Below are 13,579 nucleotides of genomic sequence, written 5' to 3' on the forward strand. Positions count from 1 at the left end.
AATGGCTGAATGATAGGATTGTTTTGGAATGGTTGTTCAACAGCTTGCGACAGCTTGTGTGCAAATTGAGGAAATTTAGACGCGATATGCGCTTGTGTGCGGCTACGATAGGTCTTATCGGGCACTAGGAAAGAGCGATAAGAGCTTATCGTCCACTTAGTGCAGCTTGATATATCACATTTCAAACAACCTGAACCATCTCACAATATCGAAATCTTTACACGAAAAACAATGTCATATTGTATTCAACGGGTTTCTTTCTTGATCCTCAGAGTACATCCAATGTAATAGACATAAACAAAACAGATATCGCGAGATCATAACCTCAAAATATAACATCACAGGTACATTCACATCGAAGCAAATCTTTTCTGAAGGGTTCAAGTGATCTAAATCCAATGCTCATACCCCTCCCTTCCAAATGTCGTGCACACATTCCATTTTCGAAGCTTAAGCTTCACCCCCCCCCTCCCTTAAAAAGATACACAACAAGAAACACGAAGAAATCGCTCCCGATAATGCATAATGACCGTTTCATCTGCAATCTCGTACACGTGATGTCCATCTGCACAGGATGCCTCCCCACCCAGGAATGTACGAATTGCCGGGCAAACAAGCTGCCAGACTATATGTGTCACTTGACTTCCGATATCCTGGAAGCAGGTATCTCGTGGCAAAGGAACGTTCCGATTTGTAATGAGTCACTTTGATGAACCTGGAATTTGAGACTTTGTCTTACTTTTAAGCTTGTCTGCTGTTTAGAGTTGCTTCTAGCCCATCTTCATGCGAAATAGATCCGAAGTGGGAAAGAAACCCAGCTTAGAAAGCTCTAGAGATGGCGAAGAATGCAGCAAATATGCATTATGATAAGGATGTGTCTCAAAAGTTTTAAGCTTCCGCTGAAGCATGAAATGGAAGAAGGTTTGGATTAATATATTTCATGGGGCCTTGGGCTTAGAAGTTAGAGCTAGGAAATTTAAAAAGGGTCCATCCAAACTCAATATCACAAATACTATCCTAGCGAACCGGTATCATGAATGTGGTTGGGTGCAGAAATCTTGTGCAGGTGCTCTTCCACACCCACCACAATAAAACTCCGTCGAAACTGAACCACCAAACCCATCCACAGTCGAATCGAATTGCGGGAGAAGCTCAGACACATCTCTTTGCTTACAGTAGTGGGCTTGACGGGTAATCCAGGATGAAAAATCGGGAGGGATGCGCCCGTAAGCCTCCACGCACAGCCTGATGTTGTGCATGCTAAGACCAACCAAAGAAAATCGTTCTCATGCACTTAGCATACACTGACTGGTTAATTCTTGACATCTCATTGCTTGCCGAATAATCAGACCCTTTCGAAATATGATGTTGACCGGGGAAGAAGACTTGCTAGTGGCTTAGAATTAGGGCGAGGAGTACAGAAAGGTCCGCTTAAAAAATGTCTTAGCTTGAATGGACCAGGTTAAAATGATCCTATGACCAGTCCTCGTACACATTCAGAATATAGAGAATATGCAAGCGCGGCTCTGCCCGTGTTAATCATGAATCGTAAAGAAATCATTGGCAAAGGATAAAAAAGAGGGAAACTGGGTAGATCTGCCGCGTTCTAGGTAAAAGTGGATTCATCACTACTCGAGTCATCTGTAACCGCAATTTTTGGCTATAAACTTGCATTCTAACCAATCGTATCTCTCAGAAATATTTTTGTGTAATGTACCTCGTAGAATTCGAAGCGATGCAATTTTGACAGTGTCTAGCGCGGTAGATGCAGCAAAGAGTCATTTCTACTACCGATTTATAATCGATGATACCGATACAGAAACAAGCTCAGGCTTGGGGGATATTCTTTGAGAAATGATAGGCGCTGTCCACACAAAGGCAGTAATACTTTTCTGCCACGATGGGATACGGAAGGTCGTAGTCTCTCGTAGACCTTGTTCACATACTAATCACGCCCTGAACATTCAGTTGGTCATATCTTCTGGTGATCTCCACGGCGTAGTACGAGAAGCATGTGAATTGATTATTGAAGGCAAGACAGTGATAAGGATAGAACAAGGATGAAAACAACTTGGACCTGAGCCGGTCTCTCAATAGGGCAGACACGGCCCCGAGATCTCCCTTGTAGAAAGCTGCCGAAACCTCCCCTGACCAAAAGATATGGAGAATTTAGTTTCCGAAGACGCCGCGCCGTAACGTATCTTGTATGTCTTGAGAAGAACAGGGGTTCCACACTACCTTTCACGATTGTGATTCAATAGAATTACGAATTCATCGATATTAGCCCACATTCAGACCTTGGCCAATTGGGGGCTCTGAAAAAATTGTCAACATCATGTCTGCAAATCCTGCCGACCAATGTGGTGTGAATCTCATCAATATTCTAGAGCTAGAGTCCATGTGAAGTTTTGATATTAAAATATTCTAATACTTTGGACGAATATCAAGTATCCCAACCAAATCCAACTATGATCCTTGGGCATCTGTTGCTAAGGTCTCTCTTAAATGCGTTACGTATCTGTTGATACCTCAATAGCTGAGCAGCCTGGCAACCTTACTGTGATGTATGAGTTTGTTTGGTTCATTGAATATTCGTACAAAACTGCATTCTAGCGGTTGTGGTGACATTTTAGGAACTTGTTTCGATTCATCTGCACGGTCAGCGCTAGAAATGGTGTCAAGGGGCCCCTCATATGTACCTCTGTACACTCTGCGTCGGACATGAATCTGCTACGTGCTTGCTTCAAAGTTGTGATATTCAAGCCCGGATACATCGTGACAACGTGTCAAATCAGCCGGAAAGTATGCAAAAGAGATTGCTTGATACTTGCTTGAGCTCTCAATCCTTGAACTAATAGAAAGATTGGTCTAACTCGTTGACACGACGGTCGTTTCCTCCAAATTGGGCGAGAGGCACGTTCAAAGGTTTGAAGCTGCAGATAGTACCCCATTAGGCAATTACCAACATTTGGAGATCCACTAACATCGTGATAAATGTGCCGGGGTACTGCAGGCTGATCTCATTCATATGTAATCATATCCTTGAAGAAAAAGCGGGAATCCCTGACATCTTTGGTTTTGTAAGCCTGGCTCGCCTGGCTACTGCAATTCTTTGCAAAAATGGTCGTAGATATCAAGAAAATTAAATCTGGACAGCAATAATATAGCATCGTCATTGATTGTACAATTTGAGACATCTTATCGCTTCTCCATAAAACATATGTGCCAGTGACCAAAACTTTCAAGGCCTGCGGCCGAAATACGATTGGTAGCTCGAGACGCGGCATAATCTGGAACTGTGAAGGTTAAGGTTGTATCCGAAGATCAAAGGAAACTTCCTACACTGCATGTACTTCATGTACTGTATGTAATGTGTGTATGTAACTTATGCTCCTACGCGTGTTTACAAGGTGAGCGGCGTATCAAACGATGTCTAAGCCACATAAACCATTTGATGTTCTAAATTGGGACAATGGAGAAGAATGTAATGTTCAGATCATTTTTTAACATAGAATGTTGAATTTGATACGCGATTCTTTCTAGTGTATCGCGTGACAAAAACTGAGCACATACCTAATAATCATTTCTATCTTATATCAAGATAGAGAATAATAAGAGCTTCCAGGTTATTCATCTCCGATTCTCATCTGCAGATACAACCGAGAAGGTTTTAACGGCTGACTCCTTCCGAAGAAACAGTTGGTAAATGAGTAGGAAAGCTTCCAAAGTTGACCCGATCAAAAAGTGGTATAGAACCGAAGGCAAAGCGGCGCTTATTAGTTTCAATACTACATAATTTTGGAGTCTCTGACCTCTTACAGGTCTCATAATTTTGTGATCTCTCTTATCCCTTCCAAATAGCCCTCTAGTCTGAATATCTCGTAGCGTGGCTCGGCCGTCAGCTTGCTCAAAAAAAGTCTTGCTTGGATTACTTCCATTCCACAACTTCACAAGCGATCTTTTCCATTCCTCAGTTACTCAGAACATATCACTGCATATTCTTCAACAATCCATATGCAAGCAATCAAGCTCGTGGGGAGCTGTCCGTCATACCCGTTCGCTTGAAGGGAGGATCCTATCAAACTTGCATCCTCTCAATACCCTGGTTGATCACAATCAAGCGAACAGATCCTACGAATTTATGCCAGAAGATAGATACATAACTACACATAAACGTATATATAGACAACATAGTGCGGTACCGTACAGTATCTTGTGAAGGTCGGAGACTTTGGTAATAGATTGGCCCATGTCCGATGAAATAGCAAAAGACAGTCAGAACTATCAATAACCAATCGGATAAAAAGTCCACTTAGATCTTCAGTATCTGTATTTCAGAGGTTGTCACGAGAAGCACGAGAAGTACCAAAAGTTACCAAAGACGCAGATGAAATCGTGCACAACAACATTACATGACCAGGATCAAGATACAGTACATGAAAAATACGACCTTGCGACCCCTTCAACCTTGAAGCTTTATCATTAAGATTCATTCCGCTTTTGCCTTGCCAATCGCAAATACCTACCAGTAACAATCAGAAGCAGGAAACTTAGGAAAGCAACAAATTATTCAACTGTAAGAGAATGACTTAAACCACAATACAGAATGAAACACGGATATCTCAAGCTTCAAAGTCAAGCACTTTCGAATCAAATAGAATCCTCTCCTTCGTTTACCTAGGGGTTTCGAATAATCCTGTAAAGCAAATTATTTACTTCTCATTTCGGACAATTGAAAGAAATTTCACTCTTCGATTTAATTGGCGGTCCAAAAACCAAGTTGTCCCTCGTCAGCTGAATCTTCCAATCACAAAAGTCAAGTCGGAAAAATACCTTGGAACGCCCAGCTTCAGAAGATACATTTTACCCGTACCGTACCTCGTCCTTGCGTCTGGCGCAGCAAGTCCTTGAATAGCATTTGTCGCAATACTTACTAGGGTGATAGTTTCCGCAGTCAGGCCGATGTTTGATAACGACATAGCGGAAAGAGAAAAGAGAAGCCTTCTTGTCTAGCTTTCTGGATCTCTGGTTGATAGTAGATACTTGAGCGGGACTAACTCGGCTTTGATTCTTAGTGTTAACTCTTCTTCCACCTATCATTTCGAGCAACTGATAAGTCCGAATTTTTACCTACTAGTAGGTATCCTCTCTTCATCATTCCCACACCTTATTGTGCTATTGAATAAGAAGAGAGAGAGAGAGAAACTAGACTACCTACCTAGTAAAGCAAAGGCAAAAAGAAAGACGGGCTCGCTTCGAAATCTACTGAACCCCTTCATCTATACCTATCTAGGTAGATTATAAGTTGAATCTATTAGTCTTTATTCGGTCATACTGCCATCAATAGTTCATTACCTACCTAGGTAATAGTTGACTGATTACCTCTTCTCTACTATTGTGTTCAAGGGAAGGGTTTCTGTCTCTGTCTGCTAATAATAATATTATTCTTACCTATGTTAGTATAGAAAATATTCAAGCTTCGATTTCCCTCTCATAATATTCCCCATTGAACATTACTGTACTTGACCTTACCTTTGGAGTACATAGCACAGTGCATACTACTCCGTACATACATAACTACCTACACATTGACCATGGTCTTTTTATATCTCCCACCGACCACTACTCCATACACGGCATCTTTCCCACGAGTTCGTTGCGAATAAAAGGCCATCTGTTGATCAATGACATGCTTACCTGATCTCATTTCTCATCGACGAGACCCCAAGATAAATCCTCAAGACCCTCGTACGAACAGCTACAAATGCCCACGATTACCATATAACTACCGAGACCGAGTCGACTAAGAAAAGCCATGGGGACATGATTATAAGACTGTACCTGAGAGAGTGTAGAATAGCCGTCGCGCAAATTATCTTATATGCAATTTATCCCATTTTATCGGAAAATCAATTCGATGTAATAATCGATATCATTCTAGTACCCATTCAGGTATATTATACTAATCATCTCTTATGAGAAGTATCAAGGAATACTATTGTTTTTTGCCCCAAGGACATACCTACATATATATATGTATACCTAGTACTGTTCTTCAATCTCTTCCTCTTCCTCTCCCTCTCCCTCTTCACGAACCACCATCCACCAACCACCATCCACCAGTCAACAAAGGATTCATTGAAATTTCACATACAACTTATCATTACATATCCTATCCACCTACTAGGTAGTACTTTCAGACCAACAAATTCTTCTATTAATTACTCGCAAGAAGAAAAGGGAGGAGAGACCCCAAATTATACATTTATAATTATATAAAGTGGGAATTGTTTTCATTGTGACCTTGATCCTTCACATAATTACATGCACACATACATATACACATACATACATACATACATACATACCTACCTACCTACTACCTACCTACATATCTGACATCGTTCATTTTCCGGGGATCCAATTAATCGACATCTGGTTTTGGCCCTTTCGTTCAAGGGTCCCTTTCCCTTATCCGCTCGGCCTGGTATCAGCAAGCCTTCACCCTACATATATCTATCCACATTATCCACTACTATACACACTATTCACACTATCTATTCACACCACCTTCCACTACACTACCATTACGACATTACTACTTAATTAAAATCCCTTGAACAACCAACAACTCCAGCTACAGGATTCTTCAGTCGCCCGCATGCATGGTGCAGAACGAATCGCTTCGTTAATGCAGCTGAACGGCTTCTGCGCCGCAGTCATCAAATCTTGGAGCTTGCATTCTAACCTCCTCCAACATCTTTTTTTTTGGTTTTGCGACGATAGCGCAAACGCGCGCCGAACGTGAAAAGTGTTAGGAGTTGGGGCCAGGTTTAATATCATATATCTCATCGCCCAATACTGTCCTGGAAAAGTATTTTGGAATTTTTCTATTCCTTTGTACTTTTCTTTTTTCTCGACCCGTTCGTTGCGTTGCGTTGCGTTCCGTTCCGTTGCGCATTTCGTCATGTACTCGGCCGTGACAAATGGTCTTGGAGGGGGTGGTAGTGAAGCTCCATTTCAACCCACAACTATTAATCCTCAAGCTCTGAATCAAGGTAACTATAATCTCTATTATAAAATGTTAATGGGACTGGGAATATCTTTTGGAGCTCCAGTTTCCTCTCCTATATGAATATATCTACCTAGTATACTTATATGTTCTTATCTTGAGAAGCTATGAACGTTTGACTGACCGAATCTTGCGATGCGATAGGAGCTCTCAACCCCGCCCAAGCAATTTCACCAAATGAAATTCCTCGAGGAATTAAAAGAAGTCGCTCTCCGGATACATATAATGAAATACCACAGGTCGATAATCACATAGATGACGGTACGTTATCACTCCTCACATATTCGGGTTTCGCTTTATTCACACTTGCCCTAACAATATGTTACATGCGCACTTACTTCACCCTTTCAAGAAATATCGCTGACACTTGTATCTTGTTCTAGGTGACTCAAAGCCCCGAAAGAGAGGAAGACCGATGAAGTTGAAGTCGGCCGTCAATACCTCAGAAAATTCCAAACAAAGCCAAATGCCACATTCAACTTCAACCTCAAGCCAAAGTGGCCAGCCGCAGACTCCTCAGTCGCAGCATACGGTCTTACCTCATAATCGTACACCAGGCTCAAACTTGGCTCAAACGCCCGTTCTTAAACAAACTCCCAAGGCAGTTATCAAAGCTTTACCAACTGTGAGGGATCATACCACCGACCAGTTAGGTGCAGAGGGAGATGAGTATATTCCACGAGAGTATGATGAGCAGGGTGAGAAAAAGGTCTCAGCTATGGGCCATTTAACAGATGGACGCGAATACAGGTGTCGAACATTCTATGTACCAAATCGAGGAGATAAGCTGTTTATGTTAGCAACAGAGTGTGCCAGAGTACTAGGATATCGGGACTCGTACCTACTGTTCAACAAGAATAGATCTCTCTACAAGATCATCGCCACCCAAGCAGAGAAGGAAGATTTAATCCATCAAGAAATCTTGCCTTTCTCTTACCGCTCTCGCCAAATAGCGATCGTTACTGCAAAATCCATGTTCCGGCAATTTGGTAGCAGAGTTATCGTTAATGGGCGTCGGGTCAGAGATGATTATTGGGAAACGAAAGCACGCAAGCAAGGGTTCACTGAAGATGATCTTGCTGGGGAAAAGAGACCGGGCGCAGCAAAGGCCCGAGATGCCGCCGCTGCCGCCGAAGCTTCCGCTGCTCTTGCTGCAAGTCACCATCATGGCGATATTTACAGCAATGGTCCGGGACATTATGGGTACCCGCAAGCACCGATTCCATCTGCTATGATGGGTATTCCTAGTGCCACTAACCCACTGCCAATGATAACCACTCTTGCGCCGGAACAAACTGATATGCGTTTGAGAGACTACAGCAGCATCCAACGTCCAAGACAGGAACTAGCCGGGACCGCGTACCAAGATAGGACTCAGCCTAGTTCACATGCCGATTTATCAAATCATGTCAACCAAGCAGCTGAATATAGTAAGCAGATCAATCAACAACGGAGTCGCAGTCACGACTATCTGGAACGAAGATGGAGACAGCCTCATGAGGTCTCTGGAGGAAACATTGTGCAAACTACGGGTAATCACGACGGTCTTCCATCTGCACAGACTCTGCGTTCGCCACGAGCATCACAAAGTATTGCGCAGCAACCAATCTTGGCACATCAGAACCCACAGAATCTATCATACTCGCAGGCTTCTCATCAACCTGGTATTGTTTCACAACCTCCGATCAGAAGTGCACCATCAAGACAGGAGCAGGCAGCCGGACGATCTCCCAGCATACCAATTGCGTCTGCGAGCAATATGAATCAAGGGACGAATGCTTATCAATTCACGTCTCAGAATCAGATGTGGCCATCAAGTCAACCACAGCAGCAGTCCCCACAGCAACATGCGTTCAACCCAAGCTACCCATCCCATCCTAGTCAGCAATCACCACATATACAACAATCTCCTCATCAACCTCCTCCTCCACCACTTCGACAATCAGGAAGCAATTCTCAAATGCAACCCGCATTACAATATTCTGGTATGCAAGGAATGGGGCAAAATTATGCAGCACCAAATCGAAATATTTATCAACCCGAGTCAAACAGTCATCAATTTATGCAACCTACAACCTCCGGTCCTCAGCCTAGCTCTCAAGGCTGGGCTCCACAGCAACCTACTGGAACTAGTGCTGGCTGGGGTTGGACAGGTCAACCGCAATAGATAGAGATACAAGGACGAATATTGCAGCCAACATGGATGATGGCATCACAACGTAGGACGCATGCCAGAGAACGGGAATGAAACGAAGGATGATACACTTCGCGAAATCAATATGATCGCGTATGCTACTTCCCGACTTCGATCTGTCCATCCTCCAACGTATCTTACATTGAATATTCCCCAGCAATGGTGGAATGGGGTTTCATCACAACACAGCAATTTTCTGTTCCGGTTCTCCGATGCTAAAACGTTATCATATTACAAGCATCCAAATGGACTGCCTTTCTGTATAGCTATGGCATGTTTCCTCTTTTAAGGTTCTTGTTTTTCATTGCTTATTGATTCAATCACTTTTACATTTATACCTGATCTTTTCTTTTCTTTTGCTTCTCTTTCTCGATGTACTTTTCCTCTTCTGTTTTTAACATCACACCACTTAATTTCTTCCCGGGTGCCTTTTCTTTGAAGATGAAAGGTACCCTGGCAACTTCGTTCTCATTGTTGCGTTAACTACCTTTGTCTGTTCCTTGTTCTCTTTTACCTCACAACTTTCAATGTGTGAGGATTCTTTGGTGGCAACGAAATGCATATGAGCTAAGGATTAGCTTCGTTGATTTTTTTCTCTCTCAGCAAGGGCATGCATCGATGGATTTGTTTTTTACTTCTTGCCGATTTCAAGTGCATGGGGTATTATGGCTGGTTAGGATATACACTTTTGCATTGCGTGCAAGGCTTTGGCATATGATGGATAGGAATTGATTTAACTGGGCTATACCCATTATGGAAGCACATACTGGACGTAAGGGTCGAATGGATGATTGTGTGGGTGGGATCGGAGGATGGAGTTTGGAAGGGAATACCTCTCTGTTTGTTTTGTGTTTTGAGAATTTGTAAATTTTTCGTTTTTTTATTAAGGGCATATTTATTGAGTCCTGACTATCTGTCATCTGTTCTACGTTGTGTTGTTTATCTTGAGTTGAGAATTCCAATTGTTTGTGTGGTGCGTGTCGTTGCATTATGGATGGGTGGATGGATGGATGGTGGTGGTGTGGCTTTTGTGTGTTGCGTGATGACGATGATGTTGATGATGATCGAAGGGATACTGAGTTGATAGTGAACGTGCATTCGTGGGGAGAGGGGTTAAATAATGCATGAGTGATGGTATTTGAGAGGTGGGATCAGGGAGCGGTATATGAGGGATTCAAATGTAATGGGCTGAAATGGGATGGGTATATATATGCATGGATACGGATGGAAAGGGAAATAGAGATGTGGAAATAACTTACATACTCTAGGGAAAGTGGAACATTGAAATATTAGTAATAATCCTGTTGAATTTTGTTTGTGTGTGTGGTTTTTGTGTATATGATTTTGAAGTTGTGAGGAGATTCTGTACTTACAAGGTTGGTGCTGGTATGAGTAGTGGCAATATGGTGGTGATTGTGTTTGGATGTTGGTATTAATATCAGTGTTGACCATAACATTGATATCAATCTTAATCATAGTATCGACACTAATCAATCTGATACATAAACGTGTATTGCTTGGTACTCTGAACAATTTCCTCTGGCGATCCGGGAGTTGGGAATTAATAGTTGATGGTTGATAGTTGATAGATAGTAAAGATTCGGAATTCGAGGTTTGATAGTTACTTTAGTTACTTAGGTGGGTGGGGTGGGTGGGTAGATTTTTGAAGGGGGGATGGAGATGCGGGTAGAGGTGAAGGTGGAGGGTAGAGGTGAGGGATTGAGTGGGGATGTTGGGAGGGTGTCTTAGGAAGGGAGTGAGTGGATATTAAGATGAGGGATGAGAGGGGATGGAGAGGAAAGTAAAGAGGATACTGGAGCTTTGGAAGTTTCAGGTGTGGGAATTGAAATGAAATATTAGGGTGAGAGATTGAGAGCAGAAAAGAGTTCTGGATGTTGGTGTCAGTGTTGATGTTTGTTTATGTGTTCGTTTGAGTGGGTGGGTGGGTGTGAGGGTTGAGGTTTCTTGTTTCTTATTTCTTTTCTTCTTGAAATGGGGAGGGATAGAAAGGAGTGATGATGATGAGGAATTTGTTTGAGGTGAGGTGATGGGCGGGGTTGGGGTTGGGGGTATGAGGTTGTGATGCGGTGGATGGGAGGGATGGGAGGGATGAGATGCGTAGTATATTTATTATAATTCAGAAATTTCTGGGATGATATGATATGAGATGAGATGGGGCCATGGGGATTGCAATGTAGGATTTGAATGTGGAATTTGAGATGTGATTTTGGGAGATATAGTTTTGAGATGTAAATTGAAGATGTGATTTGGGGATTGGATTCAAGGAAAGAGGGGAAAGAAGAGAAAGATAGATTGGAGATGTGGATATTAATATTTCAGTGACAAGTATGGAGAAGCGGGAAATGTGGTTAAGAGGAGATGTTAAGGGGTCTTGAGTGGAAGGCTGGAGGGAGTGGGGATCGTTCAAATGGAAGCAGGATAGATTCATGAGTTGGATAAAAAAGTACCGATGAAGTATTTGATTAGAATCTCCCAAATTTATCCCTGTATTTTATATATTCTCACTGCTAACTTTCCAATTGAGTATCTATCTATCTATCTGTCTATCAATCAATCAATATGCACGCTGAATCTTCCTTTCCTTCCTATCCTCGCAAATCTAAATCAAAGCATTTGTAATCTCCAGCTCAACACCCTCGTCTGTTTTTCCTACAACTTTCAAACTTTCCAAGTCTTTGACAACCCAATCGGCGCCGGCTTCGACAACTTGCTCAATGGTGTGTGTGGTTACTACGGCTAGGACTTTGCATCCGGCTGCTTTGCCGGCGCGGATACCGGCGGGACTGTCTTCGAGGACCAGGAGGGAGCCGTCGGGGGCGGTGGAGAGGTTGAGTTTGGCTTTTCCCATGTTGTAGCAAGCTGGTGGACGGGTGTTAGTGTGTTTTCTGGGGATGGGGGTTCTGAGAGAGAATTGGGGAGGGATACGAACCTGGATCAGGCTTTCCATTTGGAACATCTTCAGCGACGACGAGATGCTCTGGGATAGGGAGTTTGAGGACGTTGAGCCAGCCGGTCACGAGGGGGGAAGTGCCGGATGTGACGATGGCCCAGGGGTGGGAGGCGCTGGTTAGAGAGGAGAGGAGGGAGCGGGCGCCAGGGATTTCGACGGCGTCGTCGCCGTAGTTTTTGGGGAGGAGTCCTTCCATGTATTTTATGTCTGGGTGGAGTGTTAGGTTGTGGGTGGTTGCAAACTGGGGAGGGGGGTGGTGAAATAGATTAATGTGTTGATGGCGGTATGTGAAGTTGTAGAAGGGGAACTTTAGCGATGCCAATGTGGGCTTAAATAGATATATTGTGCATGAGAAGAGCCAGAAATTGGTCGCCCTCTCAATTAGTTTGAATCTGCTCCGTGATCTAGCTAGAATACGAATTCCACTCGGATTGAGCCTCTACTACCCCCTTCTAACCCTGTCGCGCCTTCGAATAGAATAAGACTCAAGAACTAAACCTGGTTTTCGAAGCATTCTCTCAAAGCCTCGCTAGTAGGTAGTATGAGAATAAACCGAGCAAGAAACTTCTTGCCTAATTAAGGGTAGATGAGAAGGGTGACAGCAATAGAAACATGATTGAAAGTTCAAGACTTGCAGGTGACAATAAACAGAGCTTACAATCCCAATTTGCTTTCTCTGGAGCAATAATCTTTAAGACATCAATACTTCTCCTTCCATGACTTGTCTGTAAAATCACATTAGGATCTACTCCTATTTCGTTACCTAACCTGGCAATTTTTGTTATTCAAAATCTCTCATGGTCATTATTGGAAAAGAGAATCTTACTGATGCCAATGTTTAACGATAGCATCGGTGCTATCAATAATAGTGCCATCCATATCGAAAAGTAGCCCCTTAAAGACCACTTTTTGAGGTGGGGCAGAAAACTCTCTTGGAATAGAGCCCATGATTTCTCCTATTGCAAAAATAATTGAATCGAATATAATAAGAAGATCGCGGTGATCAAAACACAAGTAACCGTAAGTAAATTGGTGGGGTGGATGTTGAGATGTGTGAAATTGGCGAGAGAGACCCTTTGACCCGTCTTAATCCGACTAAAACTTTGCAATTCTCCTCCTCAAATCAGATATGCAACAAAACTTTTTTTGTTGATAGATTCAGACCTCGTGATTGTTGAATCGTTGAGTGAATTTTTTGAAAAGTTTCTTGGGGAGTGGCAAGATTAAATAGAGAATGAGGAATGAAGGAAAGTAATGATGATTGATTCTGACTCTATATGAAGGCAGTTGACGTGGGCGGGGAGCACAAGCAATAAGTAGAAGCGTCTAATAAGGGAGTGTG

The 13,579-nt window shown here is 42.8% G+C and overlaps 2 protein-coding genes across 2 annotated transcripts; one reads left to right on the forward strand and one right to left on the reverse strand.

Moving 5' to 3' along the window:
- The first annotated feature begins 6,063 nt into the window (after positions 1-6,063).
- EAE97_002344 (uncharacterized protein) lies at positions 6,064-10,566 on the forward strand. The gene is made up of 3 exons (XM_038872855.1): positions 6,064-7,058; positions 7,217-7,333; positions 7,456-10,566. Exons 1-3 carry the CDS (start codon positions 6,968-6,970, stop codon positions 9,237-9,239), a joined length of 1,992 nt encoding a protein of 663 aa, XP_038736061.1. The 5' UTR covers positions 6,064-6,967; the 3' UTR covers positions 9,240-10,566.
- A 1,171-nt stretch (positions 10,567-11,737) lies between these two features.
- On the reverse strand, positions 11,738-13,520 carry EAE97_002345 (uncharacterized protein). The gene is made up of 4 exons (XM_038872856.1): positions 13,064-13,520; positions 12,896-13,005; positions 12,217-12,444; positions 11,738-12,146 (listed from the first exon to the last, which is right to left on the reverse strand). Exons 1-4 carry the CDS (start codon positions 13,183-13,185, stop codon positions 11,887-11,889), a joined length of 720 nt encoding a protein of 239 aa, XP_038736062.1. The 5' UTR covers positions 13,186-13,520; the 3' UTR covers positions 11,738-11,886.
- Positions 13,521-13,579: the final 59 nt, after the last annotated feature.

The sequence above is a fragment of the Botrytis byssoidea genome (genome assembly GCF_014898295.1).
Source record: "Botrytis byssoidea strain MUCL 94 chromosome Unknown BBYS_004, whole genome shotgun sequence".
Lineage (NCBI taxonomy): Eukaryota > Fungi > Ascomycota > Leotiomycetes > Helotiales > Sclerotiniaceae > Botrytis > Botrytis byssoidea.

Bases quoted from the DNA above. Each gene is read 5' to 3' on its own strand.
- EAE97_002345 (XM_038872856.1), bottom strand. From the start codon at position 13,185: ATGGGCTCTATTCCAAGAGAGTTTTCTGCCCCACCTCAAAAAGTGGTC. The intron at 13,006-13,063 runs GTAAGATTCTCT...AAAAATTGCCAG, and splicing joins ATCGTTAAACATTGGCATCA to GTTAGGTAACGAAATAGGAG. The intron at 12,147-12,216 runs GTTCGTATCCCT...CCCGTCCACCAG, and splicing joins AAATGGAAAGCCTGATCCAG to CTTGCTACAACATGGGAAAA.
- EAE97_002344 (XM_038872855.1), top strand. From the start codon at position 6,968: ATGTACTCGGCCGTGACAAATGGTCTTGGAGGGGGTGGTAGTGAAGCT. The intron at 7,059-7,216 runs GTAACTATAATC...GCGATGCGATAG, and splicing joins TCCTCAAGCTCTGAATCAAG to GAGCTCTCAACCCCGCCCAA. The intron at 7,334-7,455 runs GTACGTTATCAC...ATCTTGTTCTAG, and splicing joins CGATAATCACATAGATGACG to GTGACTCAAAGCCCCGAAAG.